Source organism: Chrysemys picta, chromosome 1 (assembly GCF_011386835.1).
Source record: "Chrysemys picta bellii isolate R12L10 chromosome 1, ASM1138683v2, whole genome shotgun sequence".
In the NCBI taxonomy this organism is placed as follows: Eukaryota; Metazoa; Chordata; order Testudines; family Emydidae; genus Chrysemys; species Chrysemys picta.
The window spans coordinates 87,510,548-87,526,935 of record NC_088791.1 but is presented as its reverse complement, the minus strand read 5'-3'; the positions used below and the strand labels follow the sequence as shown (position 1 = coordinate 87,526,935).

The 16,388-nt window shown below is 42.1% G+C and overlaps 1 protein-coding gene across 3 annotated transcripts in view; it reads right to left on the bottom strand.

Annotated features, from left to right (window-relative positions):
- The window catches only part of ANO4 (anoctamin 4), a 269,643-nt gene that overhangs the window by 147,597 nt on the left and 105,658 nt on the right, over window positions 1-16,388 (bottom strand). For all 3 annotated transcript variants that reach the window (XM_008178773.4, XM_065561354.1, XM_008178774.4), the window contains exons 4-5: window positions 12,365-12,501; window positions 6,511-6,669 (exon numbers count right to left, since the gene is read on the bottom strand). In XM_008178773.4, the coding sequence (XP_008176995.2) occupies window positions 6,511-6,669; window positions 12,365-12,501 (296 nt within the window). The remainder of the gene's footprint in view (window positions 1-6,510; window positions 6,670-12,364; window positions 12,502-16,388) is intronic.

Below are 16,388 nucleotides of genomic sequence, written 5' to 3'. Positions count from 1 at the left end.
TTCAAGCCTTTTACCTCACTTTGACATGGTCTTAATCTAATTTTGGTTTTACATTCAGGGATCAGTCAAGAGTCACTATATTATACTATACTGTGTATTCTTGTCATTTGTGATTTCTCATTACATCCATTACTTTCAACAAGACTTGAGCCAAGTCATTGCTGAGTACCAGCTGGAATTTCTATCAGACTTCTGGGAAGTAGTACACTGTTCTCTAGTGAAAGTGGCAATATGTAAAAAGTTAACCAATTATAAAATAAGTTATTCATAAACATAAGGAAAAGCTCTTAGCTAAAGAAAGTGGAACTATCTCTAAGTATTGTGCGGAGCCATTACATTACACTTCCTCAGGTCTAGGAAGGAACCTTGGAAGTCAATGTAAAGTCTAAAAATCTTCATTTGGGTGTCAAAACAGGTTTTTTAAGTGACAACTTTCTGTGCTCAGAGAGGCTTTAGGAAACTAAACGCAGCCAGCAGAGTTGCAGTGAACTCTCACTCTTGCTTTGGTATGGGAGAACAGAATAAAAAAAAATGCTGTGGACCCAGTGCTTTGGAAAATCCCACCACAAATGACTGAGGAACACAAGACCCATTGGAAGTCAATGAGCTTTGCTCTTCTTAAAAAAAAAAATCACACAAGTGCTTTTGAAAAATACTCCCTTGTCCCTACGTATATTAGGCACTTCCGAAGTGCTTGTCACCATAATACCAAAGCATTAGATGCAGTAGTTTAGACTTAAAGGCATTGTCCATAGAGGACATCATAATTAATTCTGCTCTTCACTTCTATAAGGAAGTTTTGTTTATGGATTGAGCGGTAGCAATTCCATACTCTGGAGAGCGATAGATTTTTGTCTCAATCTTATCTCTGCAGAAAATTTCTTCTGTCACAGTCAGGTACCTTTGGCCAAGAATATTTTGTCTCTAGCTTTCATGAGCTTTACCTTGGCTTTGTTAGAGGTCTTAGTCTACTGGAGTGATGCTGTCTCAGTGGGTTTTGGATGGAGAGCCAGGCTATGATGCAGTAGCGCTCTGACCTGTTGAGGGACTTGGTGATTAAAACCCATGAAAGATGTGGAACACTGGTAGGATGTGCCAGATGGTTCATCCTACTGAGGAACTGGGCTGTTGCATCTTGCAGCACCTTCATTTATAGATACAGCAGTTTTCAATAGTACAGTCTGGAAGTGACAAATGTGTGAGTTACTGTGGCCACATCTGAGGGGAAGTTGCATGGTAAACTCCTAATGATCACATTCTGGAATGGAAAGGGTAGCATAATGGACTTGCAACTTTCTCCATACACAATACTAAACCTCTAAAGCCTTGTCCCCATTAGCACAAAGTTATAGCCATGTTAAGGGAAACTACTTTAGAGAGTACTTACTATCCCTCCACAAACACATTCAGAACCCATAAAGTCAAAAACTAATAATATATTTATACAGTAACTTTGATTCAGAATGACCCCCAAATGGTTTTCAGATTTAAATTATACCTACTGGTAGCTATCAGTTCACACACATTAGTGAAGATAAGAATGAGCTGTCTTGCAATGAGTACCTATTTTATACTTCTGCTGCATATCAACTGCCAGATGTTGCTCCACAAATATCAGTTGCTGCTTAAGGCAGATAATCAAGCACAATTAGGGGATGACCTGGTGACATTTTGACACTGATGGTGACAATGTTGAAGTTTTTAATCTGGCATATAGCACTAAAGCACAGAACATGAATGGTTAACAGAAAACTGAGAAATACTGGTACACAAAACCAACCCTTTCTTTAACTGAAAGGGAACATCAACAAGCAGACTGAAACCCAAACATGTTGACTGATTTTTGAAAAATATCAGAAATTAGTTTATGGTCAATGCTCTACCTCCAGTGACTCTGAGGAGTATGCAGTATTTGCTTGTTGGCACATAGAGGACTGAAGGGTTTTGTTGGTGTTTTAAAACATTTCATTGATTTCATACAGCAACATTAACCTACATATATAAAATAAAAATACAAGGCCTGATCCTACTATCCTAATTTACATGAGCAGGCTGACTACTCATGCAAGATTCCTATTTATTTATCTCTATCAGCATATTTAAAGTGACTTTTGTTATGCTATTTAGGTGAAGTAGCTAGGGTTGCATTATTAGGCCTATTTATAGTATATAAACACAACCAGTAAGATTCTCACCCCCGCTGCAGATTCTCACCCCTTTATGCCTGGTAAAAGTGCCAGAGTGATGAAGAGTGGCTGAGGATGCAAGGGATGCATTGGGAATGGATACAATGCTTCAGAGATTCTGGGCAGCACTGTGGCCCCTGGACAGCAAGGGACAGGTTACCCTAACTTCGACTGATCTTAGGGCTGTCTAATGGGTACTGCAGAGCAGCACAGAATTAGGAAGGTGCAAACGTAGTTTTGCGCCACCTTAGCTGTCCTCCCCATGGACTAAGTTCAGCACAGACTCTCACCCCAAACAATTAACCAAATTCAATAAACACATTTATATATATATATTATCATTCATTTTATGAATGGCATACTCAAAAATTTGGATAAAAGAATGTTAGTAAGCAAAAACAATTATATATGCAATAACTCAGTATAGCTATAAGAACTATAATAAAAGAAAAAGTAAACTGAGTTGAAATCAAATAGAATCTATTCTGAGAGTCTAGGTATCATAAGCATTTTTCATGTATCAGATATGCATTGAGATATAAATACCTTCAATATATGAACACATGCATCTTAATTACTGTTTTCCCATTAATATTTTTCCAATTAGAATCCTCTGATAGGCCACACAAAATTCCCATACAGTAGTTATAGAAACGACTGAAACTGTATCGACAGACAAACTCAGTATTCTCATCTTTGAGCTGTACATTAAATACAGGAACTTGAATTTTTGTTTTGCATCCAATAGTATAAACTGAACAACAATAGGGGGTGATAAAAATCCTGAGGCCCAGATATCACAGCTATTCACATCATTTGTGAGACCATGTAAGATAAAATAGAGATCAGTATGGGACAGTTTGGTATCTGGCTGCAAAAAAGGTATAGTCTGTCCTGTGGTTCTTCTTAAAAACATATGTTAGGCCCATATTTTGCATCAAATACCTAGAACTTCTTTATCTCACAGTCACAGATGTATTGGATATGACCCAGATCGAACTGAGACAAGACAGTAATACTATCTCCAATTCCGTATACACACTGAAAAAAAATTATTTTAACATTACATAAAAATCAGCACCAGTGCTGCTTAGTGTGTAAGTTTAGCCAATTGTGAACTCGTGACCACTCAGATTAATTACTGCTATCACGGCTCTGCCCTCTATATCCTGAATCTATATCCTGAATTACTTTGGTATTTAAGGATTTCTTTTTTCATGCTAGCACCTCCTCACTGTTTATTGCTGAAGATAAGAAGATTATGGTGGAATTTCCAAACGAGAGCCAGGTAATGTAGCCCAGGAACCTGTCTGTGAATTCTGAGGGGATGATACACATGGGCAAAATATTAATAATCTTCATCAGTCAGGAACTGTCCAGATTTTGTCAGTTTCATGTTTCTGATATTGTGCCTCTTCTTCTTCTGGTTTAACTTTTAGATTTCATGCTATTTGTCTTACTGGTTCAAAAACTGCCTCCACAGGCTCTTGCATCATTTGCATTTGTCAGGGTAGCCAGTATCATCTGCCATCCTTTCATTGCAGTGTTTCTGATGAATTTGGTTTCAAAGTTGTAGTGTGAATAGCCCTTAAAGTTTCCATTTCAACACTTCATCTCAAATTAAACAGGCTAAAGCAGACAGGACTAATGTCAAAATTCTAAAGCAACATCACAAACAATCAAGTAGCCAGATGAAAAACGATCAAGAACCAAACAGAAAATTATTGAATAACCCATGTTCACCTTACTCCAAGATTCACAACTGATATACCTGCTGACATTCAGCAGCCAGAACTGGAGACAGCTGTCTCGCACATCTTCTCCAGTTATAAACTTATCTCTCTTCCCACTGGAAGCAGGTTCATTATGAAACAGTAACGAGCACCAGCCAAAGCTGCTACTTATACATTCCAGCATTGAAACCCAGATTGATTTGGAAGTCTTATCAAAGGACAGACCCATGCAATTGAAATGAGACACAATCAAGGCATAAACCTTTCCACCATTCCACATTTCTCTGTCATTCCACCGAGTTCAAACTTGGAGGTTGCTAATGTACAGAGAAAGCTACTGGTACTGTAATTCTACTTATTTCCTCTGATTGGAATTCAATTCAAGGACAAAATGATTATAAAATATGTATCTTAGTGTTTAATTTAAAGTCAAAGTCATATTTTCTAAAAGACTACACATTTAGATGTTAAAAGTATTTACTAGAGCTATGTAACAACCTCATTTTGATCATTCTGAGTGAAACAAAATTTAGAGATGTCCAATTACTAATTCTAGCAAGAAGTCACATTGGGTCAAACAGTATTAATGGGAAATATAGCTGCATGTCAATGGCATAATAGAGAAATTGAAATGAATAGTGAGATGGCAGAACATTCAGAGAACTTGTCTGCTAGACAGTAAAAGAGCAAACGCCAATAAAGGCACATTGACTTGAAAGAAGACAACTGTATAGCCAGCAGAGAGAGAACCTCAAAAGTCGATACCAAGTACCTTAAAGACAAATACTTCCAAAGTTTCCCATGCAAAATGCTGCATTTAACCTCCATAATACATAAAAGATAGTGCCTTTGTAGCTTTCACTGTTGGTCTCAGTACCATAATAAATCCAAAAGACTGTTTCAAATTTCTCAAAATAAAAGAGTTCTTCAAAATAGAACTATTTGACAGACAGATCAATAAGCAGGATTCATTTCATGTTCATCTTCTGCTTTGATAAAAGTTAATAAGCTACAGAAAATATTTCCTCATGTTTGTTCTTGACTTTATGTTATGAAAGAAGATCAGATTTTGTGATCTAAGGCTGAACGGCCACATACTCCTGTATTAGCTGATAACAAGTTAACATGATGTTGAATTTCCTCTGTGAAACAGGTCATTGTGAGTACAAGCAAGAAACCTTTGTAATAAATACATTGTCATTAAACTACCATTGTGACATGAAAGTTATTTCCAAGATACCTTGATGTAGTAGCTACTGGTAAATGTGATGTCTAATGTAACCACTACACAATATCTATGTTCAATCAGAAAAAAATGTTAAAAGGAAGGCAGATATGTATAAAATTTTTAGTCCTTTCAAAGCGAAAGGCCTGCCATTTTCCCCCCAGTTAGCATTCTGATAGGAAGCGTGCTGTTCAAGGGCATGTGCAGAAGAACTACAGGCATATGGTTGATAACATGCATTTTAAAAATCAGTGGGACAGTGTATAAAGACAGGTAGATAAACAGACACATGGTAGGTAGTTCAGGAAGGCCTTGAATCTATAAATCCTTATATGGTATGATACAGCAAGCATTACACTTCAGTACAAGTGAGAGTACATGAGGCACAAGTAAGGGTGAAGTACTAGTCATAGTCCTCCACACTGACTGGCACTGAGTCTCAAGCCCTCCACAAACACATTCAGAACCCATAAAGTCAAAACTTATTCATAAGTGTAAAAAGAAGTGGGGGATGGGCAGAAAATGTGCACATCTGAAGAGACATGTTTAAGCATGTTCCTCATGTTACTAAGCCACTTACCCATGTATGACTTTTGTAAGCTTTGCCCCTGCTACATATGGTTCAAAAATAAGTTGACATAGTATATTTCACGTTAGTTTTTCCCATTGTTTATGGTAGACTTGGTGGTATCAGAAATATCATTAGTTTAAATGGCATTTATGTTGCTCACTAATCTCAAATTTTTGTACAGTGGAGGGCTTGATAGTGTTTACTTATATGGTAGGAAAGAATGTATTCCCTCAACTGCAGGAGTCACTGGATGAAATTCTATGGTGTTGTAATTCCAGAGATCAGACAAGATGATCTTAGTGGTTCATTCTTGCCTTAAAATCTATGAGTCTGATTCTCATTTACACTAGGACCCATTTATACTGCTCTGTATATTGACACCCCTTTAAGGCCCCTTTCCTCTGCCATGGCAGTGTAAAGAGGCCTTAGAGCAGTGATACTTAGACCCCAGTGGCTCAAGAACCAAATTAGAGATCAACATTACCCAAAAGAGCCACAGTAGTGTGAATTCACTGTTTCATTTTCTATATATCTATTATTCTCACAGCAAAATGACTGACCAAGTATTCTACAATTGGTTAATAATATAGTAAAAGCATCCTGATTGGTTAAGAATTAAATCACCCAGTGGTTTGATATTATGTCCTGCAAAGAGTCGCAGGAAACACATTAAGGAGCTGCTTGCGACTCCTGAGCCTCAGTCTGAGTATCACTGCCTTAGAGTAAATGAGAATCAAGCCCTACTAATCTATCGAGTTTTATATTTTAAAATTTTCAACAGAGAAGCTCTGTTACCTCTTTCTCCATTTGTAGTCCTTCTGCTCTGATATTTCTTTCAAATACTTCTCTCTTCTCTGTCTGTGGGCTAGATTTTCTGTACACCAGAACGTAGTCGATCCGGCATTTTCCATCCCTAAAATATAGCCCATTGGATTTGTTTTTATCAGGTACTCCCTGTGAAGAGCAAAAACAATTACCAAAGCAAGTTGACTATCACCATTTGAACCTATGGAGCTACAAATTTCAGTGTGTTTCAATATAAAAGGCTTGACTGGTAAGCAATTAGGAGAAGTGGGCCAAGTCTTTAAGTGCTTTGTGTGTGATGTTTCATAGGACTGATAGTTTTGTCTAGCATCCCATACAAAATACTTCTGGATTTGATTGTCTCCACTTAAGCAGAAGGGGTACTGACCTCCCAGATTCAAAACTAGGATGCCTCGTTAGGCAAGCTTTAAAGTCGGGAGGAAAGGGAGACAAAGGGAGATTTTATGTCATTTGAAGTCTAACAGGAACTTTTAACATACAAAATTAAGTAAAAGATGGAATTATTCTGAAACAAAAGCTGAAGACTAAGAGTTTAATGTACTAAAATATCTGCATACAAACAAAGTAAAAGAATTGGAAGCATTTCAAAGTGATGGTGATTCTGACCCCCGTATTGAGCATAACTCACTTCTGGCTGGCAGGTATTCTGTATGGCAGCATCAGCTTCAGTAGCCCTCCACAGGTGGCAGAAGGGCATCCACCCACATTGGCATGTAAGGGGTCTATAGAGCCCTAGGGAGGCTGCATGGGAAGCTGTCCATAGGAAGAGAGGCTGTGAGGAGCAGCCAATCTGGGCTCAGGAGGCCCATATAAGAAGAACAACAGGGCAGAGCAGGGGCAGTTACTCCCTGGAGCTCAAGGAGGGAGAACTGGGTGCCTTGCAGGTGGAAGGAAGCTAGCACCTTGGACAGAGCAGTATTGGCAGGGACCTGGGGAGCATAATGGAGCTCCTGGCTGGCTGCTGGGGCTTGCGGGCTGGAAGCCCTGAGAAGAGGGTGAAGAATGTGCTGGGGCCATGGGGAAGTGGCCCAGGAAACTTAAGCAGCACTGGTGGAGAAGTTAAGGAGAGGCAGCAGGAGGCTGCTATCTACAGATCCTGGGCCAGAACCCAGAGTAGTGGGCAGGCCCAGGTCCCTCCCACTTGCCACTGGGGAAGTGGCTGGACTGTAGAACTGGGAGATACTTCCCCCCCAGAAGGGGGAAAACATGGATGGTGGCCTGGCCGGTGGGCCAAGTCATGAAGAGGACACCGTGGGACTTGGACTGAGGGGTCTGCAGGTGCGGACAACAACAGGAGAGGCACCACCAGGAGAGGACGCACTGGCTGAGAGAGCTAATCCCTGAGAAGGCACCATGCTGGTGGGTGACCCCCGTGACGAAGACACAAAAGTTCTGTTTCCATCCCAGCATAGTCCCACTAGATTAACTTTAGAACACTATGGAACTATTGAATATACTTTCTGATTGGATTTACCACACTGGAAATAAGTCTATCTTTAGCAATGGCTAAAGAAAACACTACTTCTTGACTATTACCTGTAAATAATGGATCGGTTCAAGCATTTTCTACCCTTGCAACAAGCAAACAGATTTAGCTTTTTTTTTTTTTTATTGCTTTGGCAAACAGATCAGCAGAGTCTGATTCCTTTCCAAAAATCTAATAAACCAGGAAACCAGTCTCTTTTAAAGTCAGGTCAGGTATGGAGGTGAAGGTTGCCATTTATCCCTCACACTTTTTTACCACCACCTCTCTCTCTATTATATAATACACACGTACGCACGCACGCACACACACACACACACACACACCATAATCTGCAGTACCGCCCCTGTCAGCTGGTAGGTTTATGCTTTTGTGTAGATGGGGTATGTCGCTCAAAATGTGGAGGCCGTAAATGTGTTTTGAGGGATTTTTTTTTTAAAGAAACATTAAAGTGCTTAGAGCCTGACATAAGCAATGTTACATATTGAAATAACAAACCTCTTCAGCCATTGGAATGAACAGTGAGAGTGGAATGATGGAGAAGAGCTCGCAGGAGTCCTCCTGTTAACATTCCACAGCCAAACTGACAAGACGATTGGGGTAGTTTCCTGTTTGTGATGAGTCACCCTCTATCTGGATACTGGCAAACCATCCCTGACAGAAATAAACTAAACCCATAGCTAATAAAAAAAAACTTCTTAAAATCAAATATTCTGCCTTTCAAATGCACTGTCAGGAATTTTCAGACCATTTTCCCAGAGGAGAATTGTCTCCCATCTTAAATGGCACAGTTTGAACACTGTTCACGATCAATATAAAAATGTATCTTGCAGGAAAAAAGGATAAATATTCCCAACAAGGATGCTTGGTGTTGTTTGCTTCCTTGGTTCTGGTTATAAGAAAGCATCTTAGTTTAAATGTGAAAGCAAATGAGAAGGTTCCACACGGCCCCTAGCCTTGGGACACTGGGCTCACTGCAGGCTAAAGGAGGGGAATTTTTGAAAGAACTGCTCATTAAAATATTGTCTTCACAATGCCTGCCAGGTGCAGAGTTGGTACAGTAGGTACAGTTTATCAAGTAAAAAAGAAGGCAAGAAAAAAGTTTAAAAGCATTAGGAAATGACAAGAGACCATTAGTATCTATATTGCATATAGTACTGATAAATGACATCAGCAATACACTAGGGAAAGATTCTGCCGAGCATTAAATATGAAAATAATTCAGGAAAACATATTGCTTAAACTTTCCCTGTAAAACTGCCACTTTGGGAGGAGAGGGGGGGAAAAAAGCAAGGGGATATTTAAGTAAATGGAAGGTAGAGCAAAGTCTTTAAAAACAATGGAGCTGATTGTGGTTCCTACTCCACTCCTTATATGCAACCCTTGGGAGACTGCTGTAAGTTAAAGTAGTACCTGGAATACAGAGGGCACAGAAGCAGCTCAAAGGCAAGCCACCTTTATCTCCCCTCCCACTGGGCTGTGGCTTCTGTGCTGCGTGTCCAGGAGGTGCAGCACAGGATCTGCCCCAGTGACCTTATGTATATTATGGAGGTGTCTGTAGTGACTCCATAGTACAGGTTAAATTCCAATTTATGTTTAAAGCCAGACTGAAGTTCCCTCTGTTTCCCATTTTAATGATTGAATTTAGTCTCTAACTCTGACGTAACTCCTCAGAATACAATTGGCTTTTCTCTAAATGTTTCTTACGCAAACAGTCAGTATTTTGCCCCATTTTCCCTGATGTATCTTTGGATTCTTCTTCTTACATAACCTCAGGTACACAAACTCCAAATTGTATGTGCACACACACGCCCACTCTGATAACATCTTTGACTTAGGCCTTTTTCTGAAATCTTAAAATTAAACTGCGAGTTATTGCTTTGATATTTGGGGTGGAGCAAAATCCAGTGCAGCAGCCAACCGCTTAGCAACACAGGTGGGCAGGAATGCATCATTCCAGTGCACCTGTCACTGCACTGGTTCTGCAATTAATATAGAGTTCAATTCAAAGTCTCTGTTCTGATATTAAAAACCACTCTCTGAGACTGGTCCTAACTACCTGAGATATATCCCCTCTCCTTCTGCTAATATGACTGCCCATGACAGCAGCATTCCCATGGAAGTGTGAAACTGTCCCATCCAATTCAGGCCATTTTTGCTTTAAAAAAAGGCTAATACTTCTTACTGGTGTTTCTTGCTGTCTTGTCAGCTTCATTCAGGGCTGCCCAGAGGGGGGGGGGAAAGTGGGGCAATTTTCCCCAGGCCCCGCAGGGGCCCCCACGAGAGTTTTTCAGGGACCCTGGAGTGGGGTCCTTCACTCACTCCGGGGGCCCCGGAAAACTCTCATGGGGCCCGGGCCCCTGGAGCTTCTTCCGCGGCAATTCAGCGGCAGGGGGTCCTTCCGCTCCGGGACCCGCCGGTGAAGTGCCAGGTCTTCGGCGGCAGGGGCCCCCCGCCGCCGAAGTCCCCAAGCCCCCTGCATCCTCTGGGCAGCCCTGGCTTCATTTACAACCTACACATTTATATAGCTACAACTCATTTTGCTGAGAATGTATTAATACTGCATGTTCGCAGAATCCACTGTTGGGTTCCATAAACATATAGAGACAAACACACAGAGTCTATAAAGTAAGTGTATCAAAGATATGCTCAAAATCTATGGCCCTCTAGTGTCAGAATACACTTCATGGTGGTAATCACAGTAGAAAGCTGAATAGGACTTTAATAGAAATATAAATAGGAAGACAAGGGAATTTTAAAGCTGCTTACCTGCATTTCCTTTTAAAGAGCAGTCAATTCGCCATGAGAAACGCTGAAGCACCTTTTACTTAGAAGCAGATTTGCTTTATCATATTTCCCAGATATTTTGGTCCTTCGTTTTTATTACAAGGGATATTTGTATGAAAATAGGATCTTTGGGTCAAAAGAGCTCATCTGCTCTTGCTGCTTATTCCCACCTGAAATCATAATCCTCTGTCTGTGACTTCATGTTTGGTAGCTGGAGAAATACTTATAATGCCACTAAGGATTATGACTATAGGAAAGAAGAATAAGCAGGAATATGTGAACTCAAGTACAGTTATGGTCTGAAGAGGGACTGTGTTTTGCATGTATATGGTTTTCCGTCACTTCTTTTTAGGTTGTAAATTCTTCGGAGCAGGAGCTGCATCTTCCTACGTGTCTGTACAGAGCCTACCACATTTTTGGCAGTAGTATAGTATAAATAATAATGACACAGGAAAAAATCTATGTTAAAAGAATGTTATGTAGGCTGCAAAATCAAGCACTCAAAGATTAGGAAGTGCCAGATCTATAGTTGTCTGTTTAACTGTAGTGAAACTATTTGCATGCCCATTTTGTACATTGAATGAGGCTGGGATACTGTGGAAAAAATAGTATGTGATCATGTAATTAAAAATATAATGCATATGCCCAAGGTCGGGGGGGGGGTCAAGGGGTGAATTAAGGTTGAATGGGCAACCACTGGGAGTTGTAGGGGCTCAGATCATTTCAGTCAGGCCAACTTTTTTTTTTTTTTTGGTGCCTAAATATGAAGTTAGGGGCCTAAACTTTGTGCTCCCACTTTGAAAAATTTTGGCCTTACTTACTCCTATTCCACTGAAGATCCAACTAATCCTCCCCTACTGGACACACCATTGGTGGTATGAGCTAAAAACTGCATCTGAGACAGATCCCTGGGAACAGAATTGCTCCGCCCAGTGGATTGTGGCCCAATGCACAAACTGCCTGATACTCAGTGCACTTTCTAGTGGACCCCAGCCCTGAGGAAGCAAGAAGTCACTAAGAGGAAATTAATGCTGCAAGGCATGCGTGGGAAGGAAGGGAGTTGTATGCTGCAAAGCCCCAACTCCCATCTCTGTACATACTACTTACCACCATTTTGCATAATCAGATTTGCTCTTCTATGTACTACCCAGTGGATGGTGACATATGTCCCATGTCTGGTAGCCAGTGCTGTCTATCACAAATGCATGAGATCATTCCAGTCCCTGAGGATTAATGCAGGGACACATTGATAGGCCTGATGAACCAATAACACACTGGTGCAATCACTGCTGGAATACTGTGTCCAGTTCTAGTGTCAACCATTCGAGAAGGATGTTGAGAAATCGGAGAGGGTTCACAGAAGGGCCCCAAGAATGATTAAGGGATTCTGAACCCAAAAGATTTTATATTTCCATGTTATAATTTTAGAGCAGAGGTCATCTTTAAGAGCCCACACACACGATCACAGGATTGGATAAGAGTGGGCCTGCAGTGAATAAGCCTTTCAAACAAATTACATTTATTCCCTGTATGGCTTAGTCTATGGGCTCTTACCTCTCCAACTGTTTCCAATCTGCTGGCATCATCTGAAGTACTGGTCAAATTACCATGGTGAAGAAGAGAGTCATCATCTTTGAAAGGGCTGTTTACTCCTTCTAACTCATCAAAAAAAATGTTCACATCCTTAGCTACTACAACCAAAAACAAAAACAAAAATAGAGTTTCAAACTAAAGCTGAAAACAGACACTGAAAATAATACATTATAATAACCAAATATTGTACTTTTGCTTGTTATGAGATAAGCACCTTTTGGTTTAAAATTTTAAGGGGTTGTGGTTGTCAACAGTTATATGATAGCACAATGATATCTTAATTAGCAGGCAACAAAGCTGTAGGAAAACTAATACTTTTATGATGCAAATAAAAAAATATCTAGCACGATAAAAGATATGCTAGCTAATTTCCTGGTTTCTCTTCAGATAATTGGTTTAAAGGCTTGCCTTTGGGATTACAGTGACCTCTGAAAATGTATTATAATAAAAAGGCAACATTTTTTAATATTCTCTGAAATGTCCTGTTACATGTTGCAGAGATTCTCATAGGTATCACAGCCAGAGGGTTCAGAATGACCACAGTGCAGTCTGTTCCACCTTGTATTTAGCTGTGACACTGAGTACATTTCCCAGAACTGAAGAAGAGCTCTGTGTAAGCTCAAAAGCTTGTCTCGGTCACCAACAGAAGTTGGTCCAATAAAAGATATTACCTCACCTACCTTGTCTCACGGTATATTGGTCTGTCTGATGCCACTGAGAGGGTTGTGAGAGAAGCAATGGTTTAAATCTACATATTATATCCAGTCTGAAGAGAGGTCAGGAAACCATTCTATTTGCATTACTGTATTGTTTCATCAGGACTGAAAATGACTGCACCACACCTGAAGTGGGGGGGACGTTGTCCGAGCTTGCCAGAGGAAGGCAGTAGTGCTTTATGGGAGGGAAGGGGAAGGAGGTGAGAAACTGCTGCAAAAAGGTGGGTGGTGGTCAGCTTTGCAGCACTGACTCACCCCCTGGGAATGTGAGGGCAGAAGTCTATAAAAGGTGTAACCCCGGGCATTGGAAGCCCTTTCTCCATGCAGCAGGAAAGGCAGCACCCACTCTCCCTCCCCTCAAGGTGTTAATGTCTGGTTGGGTTAGGACCTGCTGTGGGCATTGCACTACTCGCTCCTTCGTAGGGTGGCTGGGAAGGAATTTTTCCCTCATCACCATATGGACTTCAGTGGAGTGGGGTTTTTTTTTGCCTTCTCCACAGCGGATGTCAGGGAGGACCTATTATGGTGAGGAGAAAAGTGGTTAGGCTATGTCGCAACTTGTTTTGTAAGTGTAAGGCGGATGTCCAGTGCAGGTACCCCATAGGGAAGGCATCCAGTGACCAGATAAATGGCCTAGTAATGGACTTGAAAAGGAGGTGCTGATTAATGGAACGGGGGGGGGGGGGAGGTTGGGGCACCTATGATTGGTATGGCAAGGAGCCAACCCTCCCTTTCTTATAGCCCACCTTAACCCTCCTCTGAGGGGTGGATGGTAAGGTCCAAGCCATGGGTTGGTTGGGGGACCTGGATGGAAAATGAAAGGGGCTGTTGGAAACCTCGTGTCATTATTTGAATGAACATGGATTTGCCTGCACTGTATACTTTTATCCTCCGGGTAGTCTCAGACATCTAATAATAAAGCTGCTGCCTGATCATATCATCAGGGCCGGCTCCAGGCACCAGGCACCCAAGCACATGCTTGGGGTGGCACCTGGTAAGGGGCGGCGGGGGGAGCGCGGCGCGGCGCTGGGGGGGCGGGCTCCGGTTGCGCTGGGCTCGGCGAGGGGGAGGCGCGGCGCTGGAAGGGGGTTCCGGCGGCGCTCGACGGGGGCGGGGGCGGGCTCTGGCGGCGCGGCGCTCGGCAGGGGGGGCAGCGCGGGGCTCGGCGCTCGGGGGGGGTTCCGGCGTGTGGCGCTCGGTGGGGGTGCGGTGCGGGCGCGGCGCTGGAGGGGGGTTCCGGCGGCGCTTGGCAGGGGCGGGCTCCGGCGGCGCGGCGCTCAGCGGGGGGGGGTGTTGCGGGGCTCGGTGCTCGGGGGGGTTCCGGCGGTGCTCGGCGCAGGGGGGGGTTGGGCTCCGGCGCTCGGCGGGGGGGGCGCTCTGGGGGGAGTTCCGGCAGCGCTCGGCTGGGGGGGGGGGGCGGCGCGGTGCTTGGCAGGGGGGCTGGGGGGCGGCACTTTTTTTTGCTGCTTGGGGCAGCAAAAAAGCTAGAACCGGCCCTGCATATCATATCAAGTGTGTCCTGTCCTTCTTCCGGGATAGCCAGCCAATCTCCCACCAGGTACCCCACAGTAAATGATATATCACCTATACACACTTCTCATGATTGTTTACAGTAAAACAAGGTCACAGAGGACTATCTATAGATGTACTAATAATGAAATATTCTATACTACTTAAACTCTGAGGTTGTGCTGGGTGCTCATTGGCTGAGCGGCTGTCCAAGACTACTGTACACCAGTGTGTCATGAAAGGGGAAAGCCAGATGGGCTGGTGTGGTGGGCTCAGCTGGGGAGGAGAAGGGTGTGACGTTGCAGTCTATATGATTTTATAAAAATATGCTAATGAGTGAATATAATGTAACTGGAATATGCTTCATGCAAAAGGTCTCTTGTAAGGTATCATTACAAAGCTCATAATCTACTGAGTATAAATGTACCACTCTTATATCTGAAACTAGAAATATGAAATATAACTCTGAGGGTCTATTGTAATTATGCAAAGTGTGGGCCATTAATGGTGGTTTGGAATCTTGATGACTCCCATTAACCAGGACAATTGACTGCAGATGGCTGCGTTTTACCTGTAAGTCTTCCTGTATACGTGTGTGCTGGCAAGTGGGCAATGAAGTCTTGCAGTGACATGTGATCATATCACTTGAACTGGAATCCATCTTTAACCTGGTGTCTTTACATTGAGAAGGAGGGGGTAGGAACCCAGAGAGGGACAAAGGATTTCCGCCTTATGCAAAAGATATATGAAGGGGTGGAACAGAACAAAGGGAGAGGAGCCATCCTGAAGAATCCCCTAGCTACCACCTGAGCTGGAATAAGAGCTGTACCAGGAGAAAGAATTGTGCCCAGGCCTGGAAGGTGTCCAGTCTGAGGAAAAAACTTACTGAAGCATTTCTGAGGGTGAAATTATCTGTATTCAGTTTGATTAGACATAGATTTGCGCGTATTTATCCTACTTTTGTGAAAAGTGCCGGGGCATCTTTAGTGACAAGTGGTCAATGGGGTCACTTTCCATTTCATCCAGAAGAGGGGGTCTTTCACCAACTTAGTACTCCAAAGCAACCTACTGAGGCACTAGTTCAATGCGGACTCAGCAGAAAAAGTTGCCCACTGCCTCACCATCAGTCTATATATTCAGCAACATAAAGGACTTTTTTTTCTCCTGTCTTTAAAAATCATAGTGGTGGAGTTTTTGAAGCAGGGGTAAGAGTACTGTGGCAAGTTAATACATGCTATTCATATTCATGATCACTATTTCTTCCATTTCGAGCAGGCTGCCTGAAAAAATTCTTCCTCATTCAGTAATAATTTGGATGTTGATCACAATCTGTCTTTGCACATATTAACATGAGGAGGATCTATCACAGTACTTAAAAATAAGAACTTTTGGGGCAGACGATCATTTTGAATTACCAGTAGCTCCACTGTACTGGAATCTTGAAGGAGAGCCCTTAAAGACAGACCATGCTAGCTTGTACTTTATCAATGCCTCGGTATACTATCTCAAAGGAATATGAGACTGAGATAGTGAGACTTTCTATGTGTTATCCAAAATAAGTCTATCTTTCAGCAAGGGGAGATGAAAGAAGACATGCATGACTGATTTTGAAGGAGAGATTGTTGGAGCGTAGCACACTAGAGAATTTACTCATGAGCTAACTGTTCATCCTTCCATGAAAATTGCCCCTGTAACATTGATGAGGTCATTGGGACATTGAATAATATGCTTCTTAAGTGCCAGTAATGTACAGAGTTGCA